The sequence below is a fragment of the Kwoniella dejecticola genome, chromosome 2 (assembly GCF_000512565.2).
Source record: "Kwoniella dejecticola CBS 10117 chromosome 2, complete sequence".
In the NCBI taxonomy this organism is placed as follows: domain Eukaryota; kingdom Fungi; phylum Basidiomycota; class Tremellomycetes; order Tremellales; family Cryptococcaceae; genus Kwoniella; species Kwoniella dejecticola.
Genome location: NC_089302.1, coordinates 830142 through 853481, shown reverse-complemented (window position 1 = coordinate 853481; position 23340 = coordinate 830142). Strand labels below are relative to the sequence as shown.

Sequence of the window (23340 nt, the reverse complement as noted above, 5' to 3'; positions counted from 1 at the left end):
AATTCACGGTTCTGTTATACGGATAATCTGCAGATCGTTTGATTGCGACCGCAAAGTATAAGATGCTGGGTCTCTTGATTTTGAAGTACTTTAGACATGCACATGCACATGCCTCGAGACTAGCAACGCTGGGGATGTGCCATGACGGAGCAAGTTTCAGCGATCGTATGGGCTGCCGAGCAGAATTGGGTAGGTTTGTTGAGAGAGCCGAGTCAGTTGAGATCGGATAAACCTCGGACTGGTGAGAGAGGGCAGAGGAGAGCGGGGCATCGTATGGAGATTTTAGGCTTTCTCTATTGGCCCTATTAGCCGAAATGCTTGATTTAGCAGATTAACAAGACATTCGTGTTCACGCGTCCACGACTGCAGTATGGATTCAGCTCCTCACGAGCTTGAGCAGATCGGTCATGTAGTGGTCTGAAGAGTAATAATCGGTCGTCACTGGTGTTGTCGTGGTGGTCATTGATTCTCCCATTCACCGTAGTGAACATCAGGTGCAGCTTCATCACCATGAAGAGGTTGAGAGGAGTTTCCGCTGACCTAAATAAAATCCCAGAAGTCTCTCGACATGTCTTGAACATCGTTTTGTTCAACCAACATTTTGAGGGGTCATCGATGTTCCAAGGGAGATGTGATACGAGGATTCGCCTGAGATTAGGACTAAGCAAGAGTGAGGCAGGATGCCAGCCTGTGCATGTCCGTTTTTCGCCAATCCCATCAGCTCGCTTCATGTCAGATTACAAGTATCAGAGTCGGACGCACGGACCCTATGATGGTAATCTGACCTCCTTTGGTCAGTATTCGATTTTGATCAAACCTACCATCAAATGCACACAGACACGGTACGATCCAGTCAACCACTTGACGCGCCGATTCGTCTCATCAGCTTAAAAATTGACTTTGATCTCTTCCTCTTACTCATTTATCGCTCAACGCGGATGAAGAGCTAAAATGCTCAAGTTGACTGGACTGACCTGAGTTATGAGTTGACCTCATCTTGACTTTCAGCTTCCAGTCAGTAGTATCAACATATAGATCAAGTATAGTTATCGTCTTTCCTCCTCCTCTTACCTCTTTAGCATTTACAGCTCTCATCCTCTTCATTCCCATATCATAACAAGAGTGTCTCCGATGTCCTTCCCACCTGACGGTCCGCCGTACACAGCCATCCCTTCCCAGCCGACCACTTCGGATCTTCCCTCTTACGGTATCATCGATATCCCGCACCTCATTCAGTATTTATCAGAGAAGTACCCCGGCATAGTCGAGCCTTTACCGGACGAGCCGCAAGACCCAGTCGTCATCTCGGATGAATTCCTCGTTAAGCATTGGGATTTACCAGCTGGATACACGCAATCAAATTGGGCCGATTGGTCGCCGGACAACAATCTCCCCACGTTCAATAATAGTGACTATCCTGAGCCACCTTTGTTTCCAGAGTCTCGACAGACAGACATGGATGAACTTCTCAGCAGAATGGAAGAAGGAGATATGGACAACGCCGCGGAGGACAGCGAGTTGGACATCCAAGAGGTCAGTCTCAGATTTCCAAGTGTGTAGACGTGATGTTATCCAAGCTGAATGAGAAATATACTCACAGGTGATCCATTCCCCTGCTCCTAAAAAGGACGTTGTGTCCTCGGCAATGATTGGCAGTGTGCCCAATTCGCTCGTCCCCTCTGAGTCCGCTATAGACGATCCTGTCGCAGTGACAGATGGTAGCCCGCCTAGTCCCTCACACGATTCGCAACACATGGTCATTTCACCAGAACAAACGACGGAAGATCAAAACCGCCCAACCGAGTCGATTTTACAGATCAGCGGCGAGAGCCTCCCTGAACATATCAATGGGCTGGTCGCCGAGAAGTCGTCAGCCGATGGTATCACATCTTATCACACGTTGCTCAACGACTCCGCCCACGACGATGTCGAAAATTCCCATGAGAACGTCAAAATAACCCCCATCGAATTGGAATTAGACGCCGAGGAAAAGCTTCCTACGGTGGAGATCAGCCTTACCTGCAACGAGAACGGAAATGACCGAGAAACAACTCCAGCTTCAATCGCCTTAGGAACCCCGGAACCCGCTCAAGGTGAGTTTGAGGACATCCGTTTTCAAGATAAAGGCAAAGTCGACAAGGTCCTCGAAGAGAACCTTGCGCACTCATTCAGGGTGATTGTGGTCGGCTCAGCCTCGTCGAGCGACCAGAATACCAGCAATTACCAGCTACCCACAATATTCTACCCGGAGCATTCCGCGGGGAAGATCGCCACAGCTCAGATGCTTCGAGGTATTCGCAGATCCGGTTCATGCCCAGCCATTGTGACATCAGATGCAACGGAACGATTCGGCATGCTGTTCGAATCGCCGACTGCCCTGATCACCCCCGATGGCCGTGCACAGAACGCGACAGAAATCTTGACAGCGAAGTCCGGCAACGCTCTGGCGGATCCTATCGCCGCCCTAGCAGACATCAGTATGTCCGATGACCAGGACCGATGCCGAGACACTGCTGAACACGTCCACAATGGTACATGCCTGTCGTCCCTACAATGTGAACCATCCGCCAATGGACTCAAAGCAGTAGAACAGCCCGAGTTATCCGCAGTGGAGAAGCCTTTATTGACCGAGGCCCAACGCTGCCCCAATCGAACTACTCCTGATGAAAATGATTCAGGATCGGTGAACCAGGAGCAAGATCAAGGTTGCGCTTCAACGCAATCAACGCCACTCCTCAAGGCTCCCAGTGAGCAACCAGTCCTTGCAGATATGTCAGCAGACCCACAGATGTCCAAGGACGACAAGGAACATGTTCTTCAGTGTGTGACCCTCCGACAAAACGGCCCATGTCTCGGACGACCCACCGATACGGAACCCTTTCAGGTGACTGATTCGGGGCGACCATGTACCCGCTCGACAAGAAGCCACAAATCTGAACAGTCAAACCAGTCATCCCTTGCGCGCGTAGGTTGCAGGTAATTAGGGCCGGATTAGGGATGCTGATGCCTGTTGACTAGATGACACGCACACGCAGTCTTCGATCTCAGTCCACAGCAGGCGTACCGCAACCTCCACAAAGGCAGAGCGCTATCCAGGCGAATAAGAGCTTCGCAAAGAACGCGGCACCTACTCGAATACACAAACGATCTGTCTCCGTCCTTTCTTCCAGTGCCGATCCCTTGTTGATCAATCCCCTCACAGCTTGCGGTACGACATTTGAGAGTGTGCCAGATCAAGAACGACATCAAGAAAGACCTTTGAAGAAAGGTAGATACAGGAGGATGGGCGTCCGAATGTGGGAGGCCGACGAAGTAGGTGAAATCCCTCTTAAAAATTGTTGAGAATCAGGTTAATCCGATGTACCGTTCCTCACCCTAGGATGCTGTGATTCTGGCTATGAGCAAGAAATACGAAAACGCCCGGATTACTGTTGTGGCGATGTGCGAGATAATTCTGAAAAACCTGGATGAGTTGAAGTACGAGACTTCCAGAAACGTGCAAACAGTTGACTACAGGTACGCCACCTCGCGATCTACATGGATGTCCTCCAACGTTATATTGAGTCTAAGTATTTGTCGATGCCTAGATTACGCATGCTGCACACGAATAACAAGTTAATAGCTCGCGCGGAACAAGTCGATCTGTCGGAATTTGCCTTCCTCGACTGAAGACGAAGCTGACCATACTTCACTCTGAGCTCAAGAACTGCAACTTTCACACGAAGACGTCCCGTGCGACCCGCCATGAGGCCATTTGTATGTGGACCAATCTCAAGAGACCCCCCAAACCATCACATCAAGTCCACTATCATACCGACTCAAATTGATCATATTAAATCAAATTCGACATCATACGAACAGTCAATGTATCATGTAAATCCGCTCAATTTGTACATATAGTCTGGCGGTATCGCTCATCCAATTATGTATCCATGTCCACAAACCAGTATGCATCCCTATGTCAATGACTTACCTGTCCTCCGCCCCTCACCAAGGAATGCCACTAACCCGAGTGAAGTCACGTGATGTGGAGGAACACGAGATTGAGTTGCAGGAAGTCAAGTTGGAAAGGCTGAAATAATGACGACCCAAATATCCAATATCCTTCAATCTGACAGCATCATCACGCGATACCGACGCATACTTGACAGGTAGAAGGTCTCTCGAGCGTCAGACAAGACCTCCAAGACAACTTGCGGAGACATCTCACTCCCTTCCGGCTCAGTCATTGCACTTCCTCGGCGGCTAGACGAAGTAGTAGAAAGCGGTCGGGATGTTGACCTCTTTACCATCATTCTCTCGGTTGAACACCATGGCATCCTCGCATGACCCATTCCAAGCTCAGTTCCAGCAACCTCCGCAACAACAACAGCAGGGTATGCAAGGATATGCTCCTCAACAGATGGGTCAACAACCTTTGTATCCGCAGTTACCGGGTCTGCCCAACCAACCGCATTACGGGGGAAACCAGCCGGCTGTTCAACCGTACTCGCAATATTCTCAACCGCCTGCCGTTCCACTCTCTGGTCCTTCTTCTTCTTATCAACCTCAGAATATGGTAGGACCGTATAACCCCCAATCGAACTCGCTGTACGTGCAGAATCAGCAACAGCAGCAACAACAGAATGGTGGTTACAGGTATCCTCAACCTACATCTGGAATGCAGTCCTCTGCGACTCAGTTATCTCCCCAACCGCTGGAAAGTGTATCGAAAGATGAAGATCCGATATATGGACCGCTGAGCAGGGCCAGAGGCAAGATAGATAGAGCGGTGACGGGCGATAATGAGATCAGTGCTGATTTGGCGGATGGCATGAATCATCCATTACGTGAGTACACACACACTCGTTGATCATGACCGTAAAACACTGCGCGTCATGCAAGCTATGAAGGTGCAGACGGCATAGTCGACTCCTCCGGTCATCACACAACGTCGATGGAGGGTCGAGATGTGTTGATGCCGTGTGCATTTTGCAGAATCGACGGAACCCTACATACATCCACCGAGCAACGCTACTGCGTTTAACATCGCAAAGGTGACGAAACGAACTCCTTTACCTGATGCCTTGCATCAAGAGCTGAATTGTAAGCCACTCATCTTCCTTGACTAAGCATACTTGCATGGGCTGACGAATGCCGCGTCGACAGACAAACATCTGACTGCGAAGATGGGCTTGTTTGAGGACATCGAAAGAGCTTGGTTCACTGTGGATAACAAGTTGTTCTTATGGGATTACAGCGATGGGTAAGTTGGGAGCCCGGACAGATGGCGCTTGTGCATCTCAATTTGGACTAGCTGACACTGCTTATTCTTCTTCTGCAGTCGAGACTTCAGCCGGTACGATGAACAGAACGATACGATCCAAGCTGTGGGTCTAATAAGAGCTCGAAGAGGTAAGATGACCTTCTCAAGGGAGTGGTCAGACACGCTAAATGCGAATATGACCCGATAGACGTATTTGTAGACGAGATCACCCACGTCCTCGTGATCTGCACATCATCTCAAACAACTCTACTCGGTCTCTCGAAAGCTCCTAATTCAAGGGAGATCAACCTGTATGCCACCAACTTGTCCGTCGAAACTCCTACCGCTATGATAGATATCAAAGGGACTCCAGCTGGGCGGATTTTCATGTTGGGTGCCAACAAGGATCTGTACGAGCTGGACTACTCCTCGGACAGCTCATGGTTTTTCGGAAGTTCGACCAAAGTCGGGTTACATAACAGGAGTAGTGGAAGTTTGGCGAATTGGACACCTGGATTCTTGGCTTCGAAATGTAAGTCAAGCCACTCGATCAAGTACTCTGCCTTTGCGATTTGCCTGACTGATTGATAATGATGCTTGTGCAGCCAAGGAAGGAATCGAATCCTTTGCCTTGGATGGTCAGCAAGGACGACTGTACACATTGCACACCGGCGGGGAGATTGAAATGATCGATGTCTCCGGGACCAACTACCAAAGTAGAGCAAGATATACCAGATTGAAACACGATCTCAACCGAAATCAGCAAGGCGGTAATGTCAGTGTTGTGTCATTGGCCGTGGTTGGCGGACATGAGAGCAAACGGGTATCATTGATTGCTATCGCATCAAACGGTCAGTCCCTCTTTTACACCAATAGCCCTTTTCCTATACTGATTATTGCGGCAGGGTACCGAGTTTACTTTTCGACATCAAACTCATTCTGGCCCCACATATTCAGAGCACCCATCCCCTCCCAAGCGAATCTTCCCGTATCTCCTCAATCATTCTACTCCTCGGGCACCTTCATGTCTGTACAACATGATAACTCAGCTCCAATGCCTCAAACTCAGCTAAGCATAGCTGTACCTCATTGTGGAAGACAGTCGGCACTGCGTGAAAACCTGGAATCATATGAGGCTCCTGCGTTCCAAGAATGGACGACAACCGAAATCATACCTAGTCAAGTCTGGACGATCGTCGAACTACCTGCCACCAACCCTGCTTTCGCCCCACCCAGTCTTACCCGATCAGACGGGATCGCACTCTCAGCTCTACCTCGTCAAGCTACCACCCAATCTAGGGATTTCCTGGTGTTGGCCACTAGCGGTCTTTTCTGGGTCAGTCAACCTAGACCTATCGACATGCTGCAAGATGATTTGGACTTGGAGAAAGATGCAGCGATAAACACCGTGCGGCTACAGTGAGTCAGCTGTCATTCGTTCGACGAACCCATAGAAGCTGACTGCATAAAAACTCTCAGATTCGGTAAATCCCAATTGGCAGCTATGTCCCTACAGCTCGGAGCGACAAGTGATCTCAAAGCACTTGATTTGGCTTCAGCCATATCGACCATACTGATCACTTCAGGCGAACCTATTATCAAAGATGGCACAGGTGGGAAGAATATCACTTACTCGGGACGACATGATGGTTTGGCCTTGATAATTGCCAGATACTTAAGACCGATCTGGAATGTCAAAGTCACCGTGCCCTCGGTTCCGGGCAGACAAATTTTAGCTTTACCTGAAGCTACGCTTCTGGCCGTGCAAGGCAGATTAGAGAAGCTGCGGAGATATCTTGATGAGTAAGTAACATAATCTTTCGGCCGGTTACGTGTCAAGGGAGACGATGATTGACGATTGACATGCTCTCTAGACATCCCTTCCAAAGATATCAAGCTGAGGGTGATGCAAAGATCGCTTGGGATCAAGAAGATATGTCGATACATGGATTAGAAGTCTTGCTCAAACAAGCTATCGAAGCTATCTCATTCGTCCTCTTACTGTCTGACTATAAGATTTCGGATATCATTTTAAGGTAAGCCCTTCCTTCCCTCAGCAATCGTCATTGATGTTCGCAGGCTAACATAACCCATCTAGGACTGATCCTCAAACGCAACAAACTCTGGCAAACCTCACTTTCCAAGCTCTCCTGACCAGTATAGATGGCAAAGATGTAGCCAGGAAGCTGGTCACTGCACTGATTGAGCAGCAGATAGGGCAGGAGCTAGGTGTGAGTCTGATAGTCTGGTCGAGGCGATCTCGGTCCGGCAAAAACTTTCGTGGCTGATGCGAAGCTTCTCGCAGATTGACACGCTCAGCGAAATATTGCAACAAAGATGTGGAACTTTCTGTCAGCCTGGTGACGTGGTGATGTACAAAGTCAGTCACCTGCTCATAAATTGAACTCGTCAGACTTGTCGCTGACGCCCTCCATGCAGGCTGAGGAATCCATGCGTCGAGCAGAAGGAGCAAGAGATTACGGAGAGAAGACAGAATCATTGGCCGAATCATTACGTCTCTTCACCAGGACAGCAGGTTCTATACCTATACCACGGTTACAGGAGGTATCGAAGCGATATAGGAATATGCAATACACTGTCGGTGAGTCACACATCTCTGCACTCGCATTCAAGTAAAATATGCTGAATGAGGTCTGACGTGGTCATCAGGAGCCGTTGAATTGCCATTGAAGACTGCTGTCGAGCTCGACCCGAATGACAAAGCTGTGGACTTCGTACGGGACGGCGAACATCCTAATGATCCTCGTAAAGGCTTGTTCGAGGCTAGGAAACAATGCTACGAGATGGTCATCGAAGCTTTGGTAATGTTTGACGAGCTGTTGGACAAAGCTACTGCTCAGGGTAATGGTGAGCGATTGATGACATTACCAGACGTCAAGTTCGCACTGACTCGAGTGTCCGACTCAGCTGCGAGCGCAACACAGAAGCGAGACGAAGCGTACGCCCTTGCCATTGCATCGGATGATGAGCTGTTCCATTTCTATCTCTACGACTGGCATGTCGAGCGTGGTCTTCAAGAGCAGCTGTTGGAGGTGAGTTGGCTTTGCTCTTCATCTCTGAGCGGGACCCAGCTGACGCAATTCAACAGTTCGATACACCTTACATCGAACAATACCTGAAACTCACCATCAATAATGTAGAAGATCGACGAGATCTATTGTGGAAATTTTACGCGCGAAGAGAAGACTTCTTGCCCGCTGCAGAAGCGCTTTCCAGTCTCGCTACCAGGCCTAGGTAAGCATCCCCCTTCCAATACGATCATGCATCTGTCAGCTGATGAGTATCGATATCCAGCCCGATGGTGCTTCATGACCGTTTATATTACCTCGCTCAAGCTCTCACTTCGGCCAAATCAGCTGCATCCCTGGGCTCGGAAGACGTTGAATTCTCATCTCGTCTGCAGGAACAAATTGATGTAGCTCAGGTACAGATGGAAGTTGCCCGAGGCGTCGAGACTCATCCCGATATGAGCGCGGACGAGAAGAATGAGACCCTTTCGAGACTGAACACCGATTTGCTACAACTGGATGAGGTCAGTCTCGAGCTCTTTGAGCTTTCATCGCCTTTCGACTGCGGCTGCAATCGATCAAGCTGATGCACTTCTTATGAAATAGCTATACCAAAACTTCGCTAGACCGTTGCGACTATACGAGCCTATCCTGCTCATATTGAAAACGGCAGACACGAGGATCGATGATGTATGCGAAGCTGTATGGAGGCAATTGATAGGCTCTTACAGATCAGCTGGCAATGTCGCCATGGCGGAGAACGTGATAACCCTAGTCAAGAGGTATTTCCCTTCGGAAGCTGCCCCACTTGGTGAGTCTTGTCGAATTGCATCTAGCGCGACTCAGACAGCTCGCTGACTGCAAGACCCGAATGAGCAGATATCATGGTACCCGTCGTATATGCTGAGGCTCAAGGTGTTCAAGGTGGTTCAGCTGGTTGGGCATCGATAGCGTTGCTTGATGGCGGAGTGCCTTTGAGGGATCTGTGGGAAGCCGCTGTGGGCTTGTATGAGAATGTGAGCACTCCTCCAAGAGTGTTATAGCTATCGGAATAGGGACAGAAATGCTGACTGTCGCACATACGTGAATGATAGTCCGACGACGATGAAAGGGATTACTACGCTGAGGAAGTGTCGGTAATTGCGTCTAGGTGGATAGGGAGGAAAGAAGAGATTCCAGCCGCTGAGGTGAGTTGACGTGTCTTCCACTTCTCCGTATTGGGACTCTAGACTCCAAGTACTGACGTTTGAGGGATTCGCTCGTCGTCGTGAACAGGTGGAGAGGTTCGCTTCTGCTTATCTCTTACGGACGAACGGAGCGCCGTTAGACGACGTGAGAAGGGGTACGAGAGATAGATTGACAGCTGCCAAACAAGCTGCTGTGAGGTATTAGCGGGTGACTCCAGTCGAACCCAGGATTGCAAAATAAAAAGGTGTATAGATAGGCAGGCCATGAAGTCAAACAGCAGAGATGATATAATGAAATAGATAATATGCATATCTTGTCAAAATTTAAATGTGTGATTGCATGAACGCATGAATATAGGAAGAAGATCAACGGTATCTACCGTAATACCAACCGACCGCACTCAGCGCTACTCCGCAAACGAAGTTGACTCCTGAGTTGGACAACACGTCAATCCCGTATCCTATCTTCTTGACATCTTGATCCTCGATTGACTTCTTCGAGTGATCAGTCAAGATCTTGTTCTCTGACGTGGAGAAGTAGGTCACTTGGAGATAAGCACCTAAGATCGAGTCGAGCTGTACAAGTGGGGGAGAAATGGTCAACACAAGTGGTGTCGGAGGATGAACAAAAATGCGCTGTTCTAGCTTATGGGACAATGGGAACTCACCAGACTTCCAGCTAAGCCCATTACCGCACCCATACCTACCAACTCGCATTTCCAGCCCAGCAGAGCATCATATCGAGACGCGGGATTCTCGATGAGAAGATCAATAGCCATGATCAGACCGATCAGGCCGCCACCTAGGATGGAAGTAGCGATTCCTAAAGGGGATATGGCCCCGTTCGTGCCCTTCGGCACGGGTTTCAGGGTGGGCAGATAGATGGGTTGCTTGGCGGAGAGTATGCCTAGCTCGGAAGCTAGAGTATCCGCGAGGATGGTCGCGTTCAGTCTGACCAAGTAAGGTAGCGATCAGCCTCCCGATCATGAAAAAATGAGCCGCACGAAGGAGTACGAAGCAGACCAGGGGGAGGGAGATAGACTTACCCCAATGAGATGTAGATGAGTGGTCTGGATATCGGATGGAGAGCAAGGATAGTAGATGATTCGTCGAGCTGGTGACAATGGATTATGTAAGCTACATGGCTAGGTCGAGATTGCGAAAGAGCCGGAATGCTTACTTGAGAAGCAGGTCCGAATCTATATAGTAAGGCAGCTATCAGGCCAGGAAGGGAGCTTGACAAGACCTAGAAATATAATACAACACATCGTCAGTCTTCCAATATCAACCAGTCGCCGAACAACGGACAGCGGCTGACTGGCCAAGAGGGAGAGCTCACTTGGATCCAGCTCCTATTTCCACTTGGCTTTAGCGGATCAGGACCATCCTCGAGTTTAGCCTTCACATCCACTTTGACCTACTCATCGTAAGTAACCAAGGAATCTTGTGTCAGCTGATTGGTTTTTGTCAATTTGTCAAGTAGCTCACCTTGGTAGCTCTACTGCCAATCAGGTACATCCCGATCATCGTCACCCCAAACACCTTTATCGGATTGGCCAAGTGTCCATACCCCACAAGCCATGCTGCTATCGCGCCGTCTAGAGACAATGACCCTTTTCGATATCCGTGTAATCCAAGGGCTGTAGCTATGAGGGCAGCCGAAGGGTAGAGGGGCGGTATGGAAGACATTGCGCGAGGAGACAGCCGTCTCTTAGCTTGGCGGGCACCGTTCACTGTCCTGTAGATGGACGACAGGATGTCTCGTATGCTATAACATGGATCTCGGAGAATGTTGGCAGCTTCGTGGTATGATAGAGGACTGAGCTAGCTCGCGGTTATCTCGGCGATGGTGATCCGGAGACTCCGCATGCTTGACGTAAGACTGCGTCGGGTCGCCTAGGTACAGTTGGTGCGCGATATACAAACGGTCGTTCGAAGAAGTTGTTCTGTATTGTACTCTATGTCCTGCAGCTCATTACTTCGAAGCTGTTCGTGGTTCTTCCAGCGCATACACGTACATCGAGTGGATATATCGCTTCCGCTTCAGCCTGTTGATTTCCGCAACCCCAGGATGTACAAATCTGCTGTCCGGCTTTTTGGGCTGAATTGACTGCATGAACTCGTCCGTCTGCTCCTCACGATCCTGATCGTAGTGGGGTGGAGCCATTGCAATCCTGACGTCGCCAGCATTCCTCCACATCAGCATCAGCTCTCACCGAGGTTCAGACCCACATAGGCTCGTTGGATGATTGAGGCTGAGCGGCGAGAGAACGGTACAGTATACCGCTTTCCATCTTACATCTTCCGGTAGGCCCCCTGACTGGGGCGTACGCTGAATGTGGAAGTGCAAGACAGAACGTCTTTGGTATATATATATATATATTATATGCATGCATTTACATTCCAGCATCTTACCTTCATGCTAAATTTAGTTTCAGTCTTAGTCTACCGTCTTCTCCTCTTTTTCGATGCCCTCGTTATTATTTCCCTCCGCGTTCTGCTGGTCATTCTCCTCATTGTCCTGAGTGTGAGATCCCTCAGCGTCATTTCCCTCTTGCACCCGCGCCAAGTCTCGATGTTCCCCCTCTTCCTCGTCTGAGACCCAAGATGAGCGGGTCCGGTTAGACAAGTCCTCGTCAGAATCAGTGTCACCATTGTAAAGGCCTCGACGCATCAAATCTTGCTTATGCTCCACCAACCAGTCCGGCAAGACGACGTCTTTCGGGTTGATAGGCTGAATCGACTTGATGAAGCCTTCCCGATCGTCTACTTTATCGTAATACCATTCAGGAAGATCGACGCTGCCGTCAGAAGAAACGTGCGCGAATTTCAGCTCCGCCCGCGGTTTCATAATAGCAGGGTCTGAACATTTCGATGAGGTAGATAAGTGAACATGATCGTTAAGTGTTGTACCCACTGTCGGCAATTAGCCTTGTTCTCCATGCCAATCTGTAACCTGATCTCGACGACCTCATTCATGAGCTGCCAGACCTCATGTTGATCCGTTAAGTCTATCGGCGCCGATCTTCGGAAATTGATGATCCTGATCCGCTCTTGGTCATCGATCAACACGTGCCGAGAGGACGTGTCTCCGTGTGCCACCCCGCGCATATGAATCTCCTTATAGGCGTTGTACAGCTTGTCACTATGCACAGAATCACTCATGAGCGAAACATCAGGGATGCGAGAAGTCAGAGTGAGATCGTGGAAGGTCACTCGCCGGAAATCCTGACTCAACAATACCACGCCCGGTCCAATCGCTCTTCCAGCATACTCCAAAATAGTAGCGCAGAAGCGTCCACCTCCCGCAGAGAGGTATGTCCCGTGGAAAATTGGGATTGTGCGGCCTTGTAGGTCTCGTAAGGGCCCTTGGTAGAATTCCTCTTCGCGCACAGCCTCTTCTATGATGTCTTCAGGCGCGATGTACTCCCATGTGTTTTTGTCCATGCAATAATAGTCGAAATGATCTACAATCTTGAGAACGACCTGGCCGTAAAGGAAGTGATCGCCGAGCCAGAAGTCCCACAAGTAGCCTGGGCCGATATATTTAGTGACGGTGATGACCGAACAGGCGACATCAACAATATTTGGATAATCCGGCTCTTCACCGAGAGGTTCGATGACATCAGCCTCGAAAGCGGAAAGTGACAGAGGCGGAAGCAGAGATCGACCCTCGGAGACTGGGTTCAGAATCTTGTTCAATCGGGACGCATTATCAAAGAGCGAAGGGATTGAGGTGGAGCGATGTGAGGTATTACCTCCCAATTCTATCCTCGAGAGGCGGTGAGATAGCTGACGAGGCTGAAGAGGCTCACGTTGTGACAACTCCTGTGGGGTGCCAATGGACGTGGATAGGCCTGAAGCTCTAATACTCTGGGATAAGGAAGGAGTCGATTCAGCAACCGTAGTCACAGTCGATGTGCTGCGATTGTGCCGGTGGCAATGAAATACAACACCGGGTTTGAAATATCTTCGACCTTGGGTCAATCTTGGTTTGCATTGTAAAGTGAACGACATGATGCAGTTGGCTAGAGGAAGCTGTAAGGGAAGGGGTGTCGCAGGATATCAAATTGAGGTATGGTATGTCAGTTGGATCCAATGAGCGATGAGGAAGTAGCTGTCGGATCGAGGTGAATAGATGGCCAGCTAGAAGGTAGTATCAATAGTACGTCAACTTGACGTGAACGTCGCAATACAGTACAGTTTTTCGTGTCGTGGTCTTTCGCGTGGCGTGTACTCGACTAAGTTACCTATGAAAGCTGTGTATGACTTGGGGTCCTTTCGATCTTGATCTCTCAGGATCACCTGATGGGATCGAGCGCTTTGAGCTCCAAAGGATTTGGAAGATTGAGACACTGATGGTAAGGCTTTCGCGATCATCAATCGCAGATTATACGGCATGGAGGGTCATGGCGGTTTTGCTTATTGCGGGTGGTCATTCAGCTCAAGTCTTGATATTATGCAGTACTGTACAGTACGTCCTGTGACTACAGACCACAATGGCAAGTGGAGCTTCTAGATGCGCTGTCTTCGGCGTGAGCACGATTTCTTGTGAAGGAGATTAGTTCTGCCCCCGCTTGAGCCTGATGGAACTTGCAGTGGTACGGCTCGTGGCGCGGAATGAATCTCCATGATGGCTGTTGAGAGACATTTCTTTCGAGTCTCAGATGAAGGCAATCCATCACCGAGGTAGACAGGGATCGATCAACACAGTTTCTGATTGGTGCTGGTGCTGAGAACCCAAAATGCAGCAGTTTGCGCTTCGACTCGAGTCAATCCCATTCTCGAGATACTGTACTTCGCATGAATGTCATTTTCCCTCTTTATGTAGCGGATTCATCGTAGACTTCTACACCCGAATACAGTGATACCTCATATAACTGATGACCAACCCAGAAACAACCCCTGTCACATTCGCAAAATGTCAGTCGGCCCCTCCACAACGTGCCCAATTTGGACGTACGCAAATGCAGCCGAATTAGTGGCAGCACACGCCGGATCGTCAATGCCTACAACGCCTCCTATATCTCACCGCTTTCCCGGCACCAGAGTTCCAGACAAGCACACCAAGGCCGCCATGTTCGGACTCTGCGCGCCGCAGCCGTGGGATGAAGTGTCCCGCGCATCTCGAGCGCGACGCTTCCCTAGGATACTTGTCAAGGCGGATACGAAGCGAACTTTCAAGCCTAACATCACCATCCCTTATCGGCAATCTGTCCCCATCGATGATCAAAACAACAGAAAGCTATTTCTCGCCTCCAATAAACTTCGCGTATCTATTGCTGATAATGAGCTATTCAATCGAGCGCAATCGGAGCTGGCTAATCAAGCCATATTTTTCGAGGCGGAAGGATCGATTCTATCACTTTTGTTCTCCTTAGATGAAAATGGCAGCAGCGTTTTCTTTGAAGACCTCCCACCGTTGTTGAAGACAGCTCCAAACGCTCTCCATCACGCATTCACGAAGAACAATCTTGAGATGCGTCACTTAGAACGCATGTACGAGAAGGCCGCTGCTGTTCGTAGGAGCCAGATACATGGCAAGACGCAAGCTCAGATCAAGGCGGATCCACTACTTTCAAGCTTTGTCAAACAGCGATTAACAAATGGAGGATCCATTCCTGATCACCTGTTCGGTCTATTGGGAGATGCAGGTGTAGCAGTCATCAGTATAGAGGAGAAGCGAATGTATCCTGGTGCGCTGCTGGATTTTTTGAGGATACTCGCACATCATAAGGTTGTGCAGGTATTTATGGGGGGTGATCACATGCCGGCAAGTGAGTGGTTTCCCGTATGGACGTAATGAGCCCGTAGTGAGGCAGGAGAGTCGGCGGCGCCTTGCATCTGGACACATCCTTTCAAACGGCTTCACTGAAGTCAAATGCTCTACTGCCTTACCTTTTGCATGCTCATATTTGCCCTGTATCGTAACACTCATTGAAGCATAAGCTAATTCATCTCACTGTGGACTTCATAGAAATGGCTACAAAAGACAAAGGGGTGTGGATTGGCAGTCCAGAAGCAGGACACTGGTACGCTAAGCTTTTCTCTCAGGTGCGTTGAATGCCCGTCCCTTGCATAATGCTCTGAGAGCAGCCGGACGGCACCCGAAGCTCGGCCGGCTGGTGTGACATACAAGGCTGACCTGAGTGTCCTCAGGTTTTTGCCGAATGCCAGGCGATGGACAGCGGGTTTTTCGTCCTCACCGATAGATATCACAGCATCTTCGGGAGATGCAGCGATGCGGACATATCGATCCTTCACGTCTTCACACATAATACTGCCGGAGCGGATACCATAGAAACCCCTCTTGCCGAATTCGAGAGGACGGGTATCAAGCCGAAACAGGTAGAACAGCCAGCCATCATCCCGGCGGTGAACCCTCGGTCTCGATACGGAGCTCTACACTCCTACATGAATTTGGTCGAAAGTCTGGTCCGAATGATCTTTCATGCATCCGCGGCACGAGTTCATGGGCCTGATCACCCTTTTGATCCTCTCAGCTGAATGCGAGTGGCTGGCTAGGTTTGTTCCTTCTTGATGGCTTGTCCTCCGCTTATCCGTATGAATTTGGTATACATGAATCAATATGCATAATTATCACCACTCATCGGCCACAGATCAAGCTGTCCTATAATCACAGTCAACCTGACTTATTACACGGGGACTTTTTCAATGAGCAATCAATCTTCAATCACCTCGACTCTTTCCAGATAACTCTCCGGAACGAGCCCTACCACCTCATCGATCCCCGCGATCTTGCCCGCGAGAACCCTCACTCTTCTCGCTATCACCCAACCTGGATCCCCATTCCCCCTACCATTCAGACTGACCAGATCTCCCTCTTGAAGGGTCATCTCGCTCGAACTCAGCGCTTCAAAGGGGTACGCCGCTCTGTAATATCCTTTGGGTTCCACATCTTCAGGCAGAGGTTCGAGGATATTATACGAGTATCCAAAAGTTTCGCCACTTTCACTCTGAGCAGGCGAGCTGTAATATTCTTCTCCTTCTTCTTGAGCGGTCTCAAATTCACCTTCATCGGAATCTTCGTCTTCAAAGGTGGGTCTCCCGTCATCATTGCCCATAGACTTCGTAGGTCTATTTCTCCATCCTCCTAAAAACCCGAATCCTCCCCATCCACCGCCACCGCCACCGCCACCGCTGGCGGACGACTCGCCATAATCGCTCTTGAAGGGCCATTTGAACCCGCCTGACCCACTTGTATCTGCCTCCTCGACGACGCCTCTGCCGTGATACCTCTCGTCCTCCGCTTCGAAGGCAAAATCTCGTATGACTACCCCAGGCAAAACCACTTGGAATGAGTCTGTGACTGCGTCGGATGATGGTATGATCTGAGATTGCGACTGCGATGCCGAAGGTTCACTGATATTTTCAGGTATTGAGATTTGACTTTGGCATGATTCAGGTTCTTTGCCTGACGAAGAAGGCGTATCTGATTCAGGTAAGATAATATTGGTACCTAGCATCGACTTTGGTCTGGGTTTACTAGAAGCTCTGGACGCTGATCTCGGTTTTCTTGGATTGGCATTTGATGCGGCTGAACTACTTGATATTCTCCTCCCGCCTCTGGAAGATGTCGAAGCTGATCTATCGCGGACGAATGCGGCATCGAATTGGGTGGAAGGCGGTCGAGAGGATGCGGGAGAAGCTGGCGCAGGTCTGGACGATGTCAAAGAGGGTGTGCTTGAGACTCGCTTCGAAGGTGAGGAGGCTGGTGATGCGAGATCTATGACGCCGTGCAGAGGGGCTGGAGACTGTATCGAGGGTGAAGGTGAGACTGAGGGGACGAGTCTGGGTGATTTGGTGGGCGAAGTCGAGGACGGGAGAGTCTTTGATGGGGATGATAAAAGGTTTTGGGAGGAGCTTGACACGGTCGTCGAGTCGGCGGGCATTTGAGCTACACAGATGCACGACACCAATGAGCGACAGATCTTTTTGTAGAAAGTAAAGCACATGGCTTGAGGAGCTGCGGGCGCGAACGAGTAAACTCACTTGCAGCAGTTACATCCTCCTCAGCTATTGTTTGGGGTGCATTTTGCGATTCGGCCATGTCGCTGTCCTACAATACAGCACACTACAATAGAGTGGAGGCTTATCTGCTTTTCAGGGCAGTAGCTATTGACGAAGCGTGACACGCTTCCGTCAGACTGAACCTTTCGACCTCGTGTATTGGTCGTTTGACTGTGTTGTGTTGTAACAAGCTGACCGGGTATACTTTCGAGAAGTCGCGTCTTTCGCTCGGTGAGATGATTGCGATGGATTCCTCCACTTTTGAGTTGGTCGTCCTTGAGTGAAAGAGAGATGTAGATGAGATCTCGCTCCAAGCAGCCGTCTCAAATGAGTATGAGTATTTGTATAGGTAAATGTGAGCAGATGATCTTTCGTCGTTTGGTTGACTCACGTTTCAGACAAAGAAACGTTAAACGCGTTAACGTTAGCTTAACGTTGACGATCATTCTTCCACGTGACTAGTTCCAGCTCTTTTTGACGTGCCTAACGGATGTCCTCGCATGTTTTGGCGCACCTATCTTAGCGTGCTCTCGAATCCCGAATAAATGTTGAATCGATGAAACGTTGTTATTTTCGCAAAAAGCCAGGACGTCATCTATTTGGCCTATACTTTCGAAAGAGATCATTGTTGACACTACTCATCGATAATCAAAGCAAAAAGCAGGAACAGCACGCTTGACCTGCTCTCTCACACGCTTTTCATCTGCAAGGTCAAAAAGGGGAATTATCCTCAAGAGGGGTTCCCGCCAAAATGTCAGCTCAATCAACTATTCCTCCCGCAGCTTCCCCCTCTCCAGTCGAAGGCTCAGCAATGGGTGGCCGAGCGTCAAAATCGTCCTTTGGGGCAGAATCAACAATGTCGTTACTGGTAGACTCGCTGAAAGATAGGCTACTATTTGCCGTGCCGAAAAAAGGTAGATTGATGGAGAAAACCTTGGAAATCTTAGCTGGGGCAGATATAAAATATAATAGGGCTCATAGGTTGGATGTTGCGTTGGTGCAAAATCATCCTATTGCGTTGTGAGTATGTGTCTCACTGTGACGATTTCTCAAGTACCGAGGTCTCAAATACCTGGCATCATTCGAACCTGTGCGGCTGTCCCTCCTCGTGGAAAAAGACTATTCGAGCAATGCGCACGTTTGTTCTGCGGTATGATCTGCTCAAGTCGAGCGTTGGTCGACTCAGAGAGCATATTTAATCCATCAAGAATATCCCTAGTCCCTAGTCCCTAGTCATTGGCATTCCCGGTTTTGCAGCCATGAAAGCTTGTCAAAGTGAATCGTCATGCTGACCTATCTCTCTGTTGTCAATGACCCGCAGAGTATTCCTCCCAGCAGCAGACATCCCCCGATTCGTCGCTCTCGGCTCCGTAGCCCTCGGTATAACAGGCCAAGACGTGATAGCCGAATCGACCCACGCCGACAACATCACCGAACTCCTTCAACTCGGCTTCGGCAAATGCTCCTTACAAGTCCAAGTACCCGTCACTGGCCCTATCCAGACTGTCGAGGGTCTATCAGGCGGTCGAATCGCTACTTCCTTCGAGGTCTTAGCTGCGGAGCTCTTCAACGGGAAATCCGGTATAGATTCCAAGACTGGCAAACAGACGAAGGTCGAGTATGTTGGTGGGAGTGTGGAAGCTGCTTGTGCGTTGGGTATGGCGGATGGAATCGTTGATCTGGTCGGTGAGTTGTTTGAAACCGAGAAGCTTGATGGAGAACCAAATAAACGATTCCTCATCTTCTCTTCTCGATATATGAAGATGAGGATGGCAGAAATGGATCTACAAATATTCCATCACTTTCTCATACTTTTTCCGATATGCTGGCACAGACTAGCTGACTGAGCTCTTTTTTTAATTGACGTCGCAGAATCCGGAGACACGATGCGCGCAGCAGGTCTTCACGCAATTCACACACTCATGAAATCCGAAGCCGTCCTCATCACCTCGAAAGAACCTCACCAAACACTCACGCCAGAGCTCAAATCGCTGATCACACTGATCAAATCCCGAGTCGCCGGTGTATTGGCAGCCAAGAAATACGTTTACGCATCGTATAATATTGAGAGGAAAAATCTGGACAAAGCGTTGACTATCACCCCCGGACGACGAGCAGCTACTGTCTCACCCTTAGAGACGGAGGGCTGGGTCGCCGTGTCTTCGATGGTGGAGCGTAAAGAGATGGCTAAAGTCATGGATGAGTTGGAAACTACGGGAGCGGAAGATATATTGATTTTCGCGCTGGATAATTGTAGAGTCGGTATCTAGGTGGTTCATACGTGGTCAACGACTCCAGGTACTAGAAGGGAAGTAGCGGTTTTGACATAGACATTATACTGGGGCATCACCGTCATGCATACTACTTTATACACCTCGCCAGCCCGGTACTTATTGAAGGGCATTCCCGAACGCCTTCACTTCCTCATCATAAGCATAGCATACAATACACAAACATACATACATACCCATCTGATAGCTCTTCGTACAACTCGAATAAAGCATCCACCTGCACTCGTACCCATCCGTTCGTTAGACTCGGTGAATTGTACTACGTAGAAGGCCTGAAATCCAATTGACCAACGATAAGTGGCCAGACTAGATCCAAAAATGTTAGCATAATCCAATCTTCATCTGTGTTCCCATCGAATAGAAAGGAGAACGGGAATGAAGTTGAGCAGGACTCAAAGATAAACTCACCCTCCTCGAATCCAACATGTTTCCCATTCCTGATCTGCGTCCAGATTCCACTCATAGTCTCCGACTTCTTGATCTCCCCCCAATGCCTCAAGAAGAATGCTACCTGGACTTTACGTACATCTTCATACGTACTACTGAACTTGCTGAACACCTCCGCTGGGACATTACCAGCAGTAAGCCCGCCCAGGATATGCTGGAACGCTCGTAGCTTCAGCGCAGGCAGGTCCAACTTATCCGCAAGTCTGTAAATCGCTTTCGCAGAGACAGGTCTCGGACCGACCCTAGTCTCCATCTCTTCGTCATCATCATCATCATCCGCATCGGCTTCAAAGATATTACTTCTTCCGGAACCCGACGTTTCTGTTTGGGCAAGAGGCGAAGGCGGCGGGGGAGAATCTATACCGTGCTCTATCATCCATCGATGGATCCATTCTTTCCTACTTCTAGGCATCTCCGCATCGGCACCCGCGCCTGACGCTGGTCCAGTACCACCACTGATCGGAGTTGTTGCTGACGACTGTCTTCTGCTAGGAAGTTGATGCTCGAACGACGAGTTCAACGGGGCAAAGTAGATTATGTCGGTGTATATCTACAACGAAGCCGCCGCAAGAATCAGCTCTGCTCGTCACTCAACTTCGATGCCGCTCATACAAACTTACCCAATAGAGAACAGCCCACCAAGTGCTCCATGCGGCATCTCTAATCACCACTCTCGTTTTCTTCGGGCCAGGCAAGACTTTGCCGACTTTCGAGCTATGCTCGGATTTGCTCGTAGCCGTAGGAGCAGAAACACTGCTCGGCGTTCTTCCGTGTTGTAAACGGCCGGATGCAGATTTAGACTGAGATTGAGATTGAGGCAGAGTCGATGATTGGACTGCATTCCCACCACCCTCCGATCCCAGCGTGATATCTCCCACCTCGACGGAGGTATTGCCTTTAGGCTCCTGTTGGTTTCCACCAGTGGAGTGCACTTCCGACGAGGTAGTCGATGTGTCTGTCTCAGATCGATCTTCCCTAATGGTAGACCTTTCAACCTCGACAGAATTCCTGCGAACATCCGAAGAGTTCCTACTGGTCGTAGTTGTGAGATGCAGCTCTTGGTCGGCCGATAACCTTTTGTTACTCGCTGCCGCGAGAGGCTCGTCGTTATACGAGTCTGGAGATTCCATTGACTCGTCGTCGATATCTGAATCTGACAACATTGAGATGTCGTCATCTGAATCGTCCTGCGAATTCCGGGGTATCAGCAAGTGAAGCTTGCCAACCGCAGCAGAGACACCGGATTCAAGTGTGACAGATGATCCTACTCACCTCGTAATCGTCCTCGACCTCCTTGAATCCGCCATGAAACATAGCTTGGAAGTAACCGTATCGGCGCAACAACTTCTTATTCGCGTATATCCTTCTCGGTCCCGATGCACCCTTTCGAGAAGGGATGATAAACTCTACATCGGAGTACACTGGGAAACGGAATTTTGGCGGTCAACTCATCTGAGCTCTATGACCCCCCAATCCAGACGAGCCCCTCAATCTCGTAAGGCCAGACTTACGCGGATCATCCAACATGGATCCCACACTACTGACCAATTCCTTCGGTACAACTCTCTTCACACCGCCCGCTGCACTCGTTCCACCCGCTACTCCGCCCGAACTTCCATCCAGCGTCGACCAGGCGCTCAATCCGCCTCCACTCGCTCCTGGTCCGGTAGCTAAAGTGGTCTTACCAGTAGTCGTGGAGGGCTGTACACCCACGCCGAGCCAAATACCCGCAGGTGGCTGAGGCTGCGCTTGGATCGTACAGATGATCATGAAGCTGTCGGTGTGCAGGACTTGAGGATTTTGGAAAAGGACATCTCGTTTGGCAAATGCTTGCCAGCCCCAGTTGGCCGTTTTCACCGCGAAAGTATGATCGCTTGCGTCCTTGGAAGCCAGAGCGTCTCCGGCGGAGATGGTCCGCGAGGAAGAGCTGCCAGGTCGCGAAGGCTCAGAGCTGGAGGCAGGAGTGATGGGACGGACTTCGAATTTGAACCACCACAAGCCCTTGCGCGTCCATTTGTTCTGTATCGAAGACTCCCTTTCTTGTGCTGTGGGCTGAGGCGACATGACCAGTAAGCGTGAGATCCGGTATTCTGATGTCAAGGTGTAGAAAGAGGAGTTGGGTATACTCACGACGCAAGACAAGTACAGACTGACGTGGTCGCCTGTAGTCTGAGTGGACGTTCCTGCATTGGGATACCATAAGACTTCCCATAGATTATCGGCATCTCCGAACACGGCGGATTTGATGCATTTCCTGAGCATAGTCCAGGTGTCAGCTACCGATGTGGGAAGGGAGTGAGAGAAGGTAGAAGAGGCGGAGTGACGGGTGGAGAAGCGGAGTTCGGGAGAAGAAGTGACGCGAGAGGAGAATGACAGAAAGAAAGGACCGGGGAGAGCGGGAAGAGAAGGGAGAGGAGAGGGAGAAGAGGGAGAGGAGGGAGAGGAGGGAGAAGAGGGAGAGGAGGGACAGGAGGAGGGGCGGGGGGACGGGGGACAGGGGCGGAAGAAGTGAGAAGAAACCAAACGTGCAAGGATGAGTCAAGGTGGAAGTCGTCGCCTAAAGACGAGACTCGTAAAAGTCGACTTACGATTTCTGATCACCCCTCGTACTTTCATACATAGCTTTCAAGCCCGACAACCTCCATTCGAGACATATCGAAGTGGTTTCTGAGAATTCGTGGCCCTGAGTTGACGTGGTGTTTGCAGTCGAAGTTGACGAGGTGGGGGGAACAGCTTGGACTGGATTAGGGGTCGGCGATTGATGTTGATGTTGTTGAGCGAGAGTATAGGATGGGGGCGGGGGTTGTTGTGATGGTAGTAGTGGTGAGTGATGTGCCGACATTGTTCGAGATGAGATGGAATGCCCAGCGACCGCAATTGGGTTCATTCGATTTGAAGAAACAAAAAAACCGATATCGAAGGGTCAAGGTGGTCACAGATAAGGGGCAGTCATAGAAACATATATCAACACTCCATCGAACGACCAAAGCGTAATCTATGCAAGGCAGCACTAAAGCACAAGCAACAGACTCACCTTGCGCATGATCCCTCGACGAATAAGGCGGGGGGACGCTCGTCATCGTATCGTTCGTCTCACGCTCCTCCCGGAC

The 23340-nt window shown here is 49.8% G+C and overlaps 8 protein-coding genes across 8 annotated transcripts; 4 read left to right on the top strand and 4 right to left on the bottom strand.

Annotated features, from left to right (window-relative positions):
* Positions 1-1131: 1131 nt before the first annotated feature.
* Positions 1132-3669, top strand: I303_101761 (uncharacterized protein; the record flags this gene model as incomplete). The annotated part of the gene is made up of 5 exons (XM_018405450.1): positions 1132-1533; positions 1601-2965; positions 3019-3312; positions 3380-3516; positions 3588-3669. The coding sequence occupies 5 exons, from the start codon at positions 1132-1134 to the stop codon at positions 3667-3669; spliced, it is 2280 nt and encodes a 759-aa protein (XP_018265731.1).
* Positions 3670-4273: 604 nt separating this feature from the next.
* Positions 4274-9666, top strand: I303_101760 (uncharacterized protein; the record flags this gene model as incomplete). The annotated part of the gene is made up of 20 exons (XM_065968413.1): positions 4274-4829; positions 4978-5085; positions 5149-5245; positions 5324-5394; positions 5454-5777; positions 5851-6096; positions 6151-6664; positions 6725-7048; positions 7120-7281; positions 7344-7476; positions 7551-7625; positions 7685-7847; positions 7916-8113; positions 8174-8298; positions 8355-8500; positions 8561-8798; positions 8881-9085; positions 9154-9290; positions 9369-9461; positions 9550-9666. The coding sequence occupies 20 exons, from the start codon at positions 4274-4276 to the stop codon at positions 9664-9666; spliced, it is 4032 nt and encodes a 1343-aa protein (XP_065824485.1).
* A 161-nt stretch (positions 9667-9827) lies between these two features.
* Positions 9828-11150, bottom strand: I303_101759 (uncharacterized protein; the record flags this gene model as incomplete). The annotated part of the gene is made up of 6 exons (XM_018405452.1): positions 9828-10037; positions 10130-10412; positions 10508-10575; positions 10642-10707; positions 10801-10878; positions 10950-11150. The coding sequence occupies 6 exons, from the start codon at positions 11148-11150 to the stop codon at positions 9828-9830; spliced, it is 906 nt and encodes a 301-aa protein (XP_018265733.1).
* Positions 11151-11901: 751 nt separating this feature from the next.
* Positions 11902-13478, bottom strand: I303_101758 (uncharacterized protein; the record flags this gene model as incomplete). Its single annotated transcript, XM_065968412.1, has 3 exons — positions 11902-12262; positions 12379-12606; positions 12682-13478. The coding sequence occupies 3 exons, from the start codon at positions 13476-13478 to the stop codon at positions 11902-11904; spliced, it is 1386 nt and encodes a 461-aa protein (XP_065824484.1).
* Positions 13479-14382: 904 nt separating this feature from the next.
* I303_101757 (uncharacterized protein) lies at positions 14383-15968 on the top strand (the record flags this gene model as incomplete). Its single annotated transcript, XM_018405454.1, has 3 exons — positions 14383-15238; positions 15439-15515; positions 15621-15968. The coding sequence occupies 3 exons, from the start codon at positions 14383-14385 to the stop codon at positions 15966-15968; spliced, it is 1281 nt and encodes a 426-aa protein (XP_018265735.1).
* Positions 15969-16144: 176 nt separating this feature from the next.
* On the bottom strand, positions 16145-17532 carry I303_101756 (uncharacterized protein; the record flags this gene model as incomplete). Its single annotated transcript, XM_018405455.1, has 2 exons — positions 16145-17379; positions 17475-17532. 2 exons carry the CDS (start codon positions 17530-17532, stop codon positions 16145-16147), a joined length of 1293 nt encoding a protein of 430 aa, XP_018265736.1.
* A 711-nt stretch (positions 17533-18243) lies between these two features.
* I303_101755 (ATP phosphoribosyltransferase) lies at positions 18244-19762 on the top strand (the record flags this gene model as incomplete). The annotated part of the gene is made up of 3 exons (XM_018405456.1): positions 18244-18512; positions 18814-19178; positions 19365-19762. The coding sequence occupies 3 exons, from the start codon at positions 18244-18246 to the stop codon at positions 19760-19762; spliced, it is 1032 nt and encodes a 343-aa protein (XP_018265737.1).
* Positions 19763-20042: 280 nt separating this feature from the next.
* On the bottom strand, positions 20043-23310 carry I303_101754 (uncharacterized protein; the record flags this gene model as incomplete). Its single annotated transcript, XM_065968411.1, has 9 exons — positions 20043-20089; positions 20192-20780; positions 20851-21417; positions 21503-21651; positions 21742-21796; positions 21938-22282; positions 22361-22484; positions 22819-22969; positions 23265-23310. 9 exons carry the CDS (start codon positions 23308-23310, stop codon positions 20043-20045), a joined length of 2073 nt encoding a protein of 690 aa, XP_065824483.1.
* Positions 23311-23340: the final 30 nt, after the last annotated feature.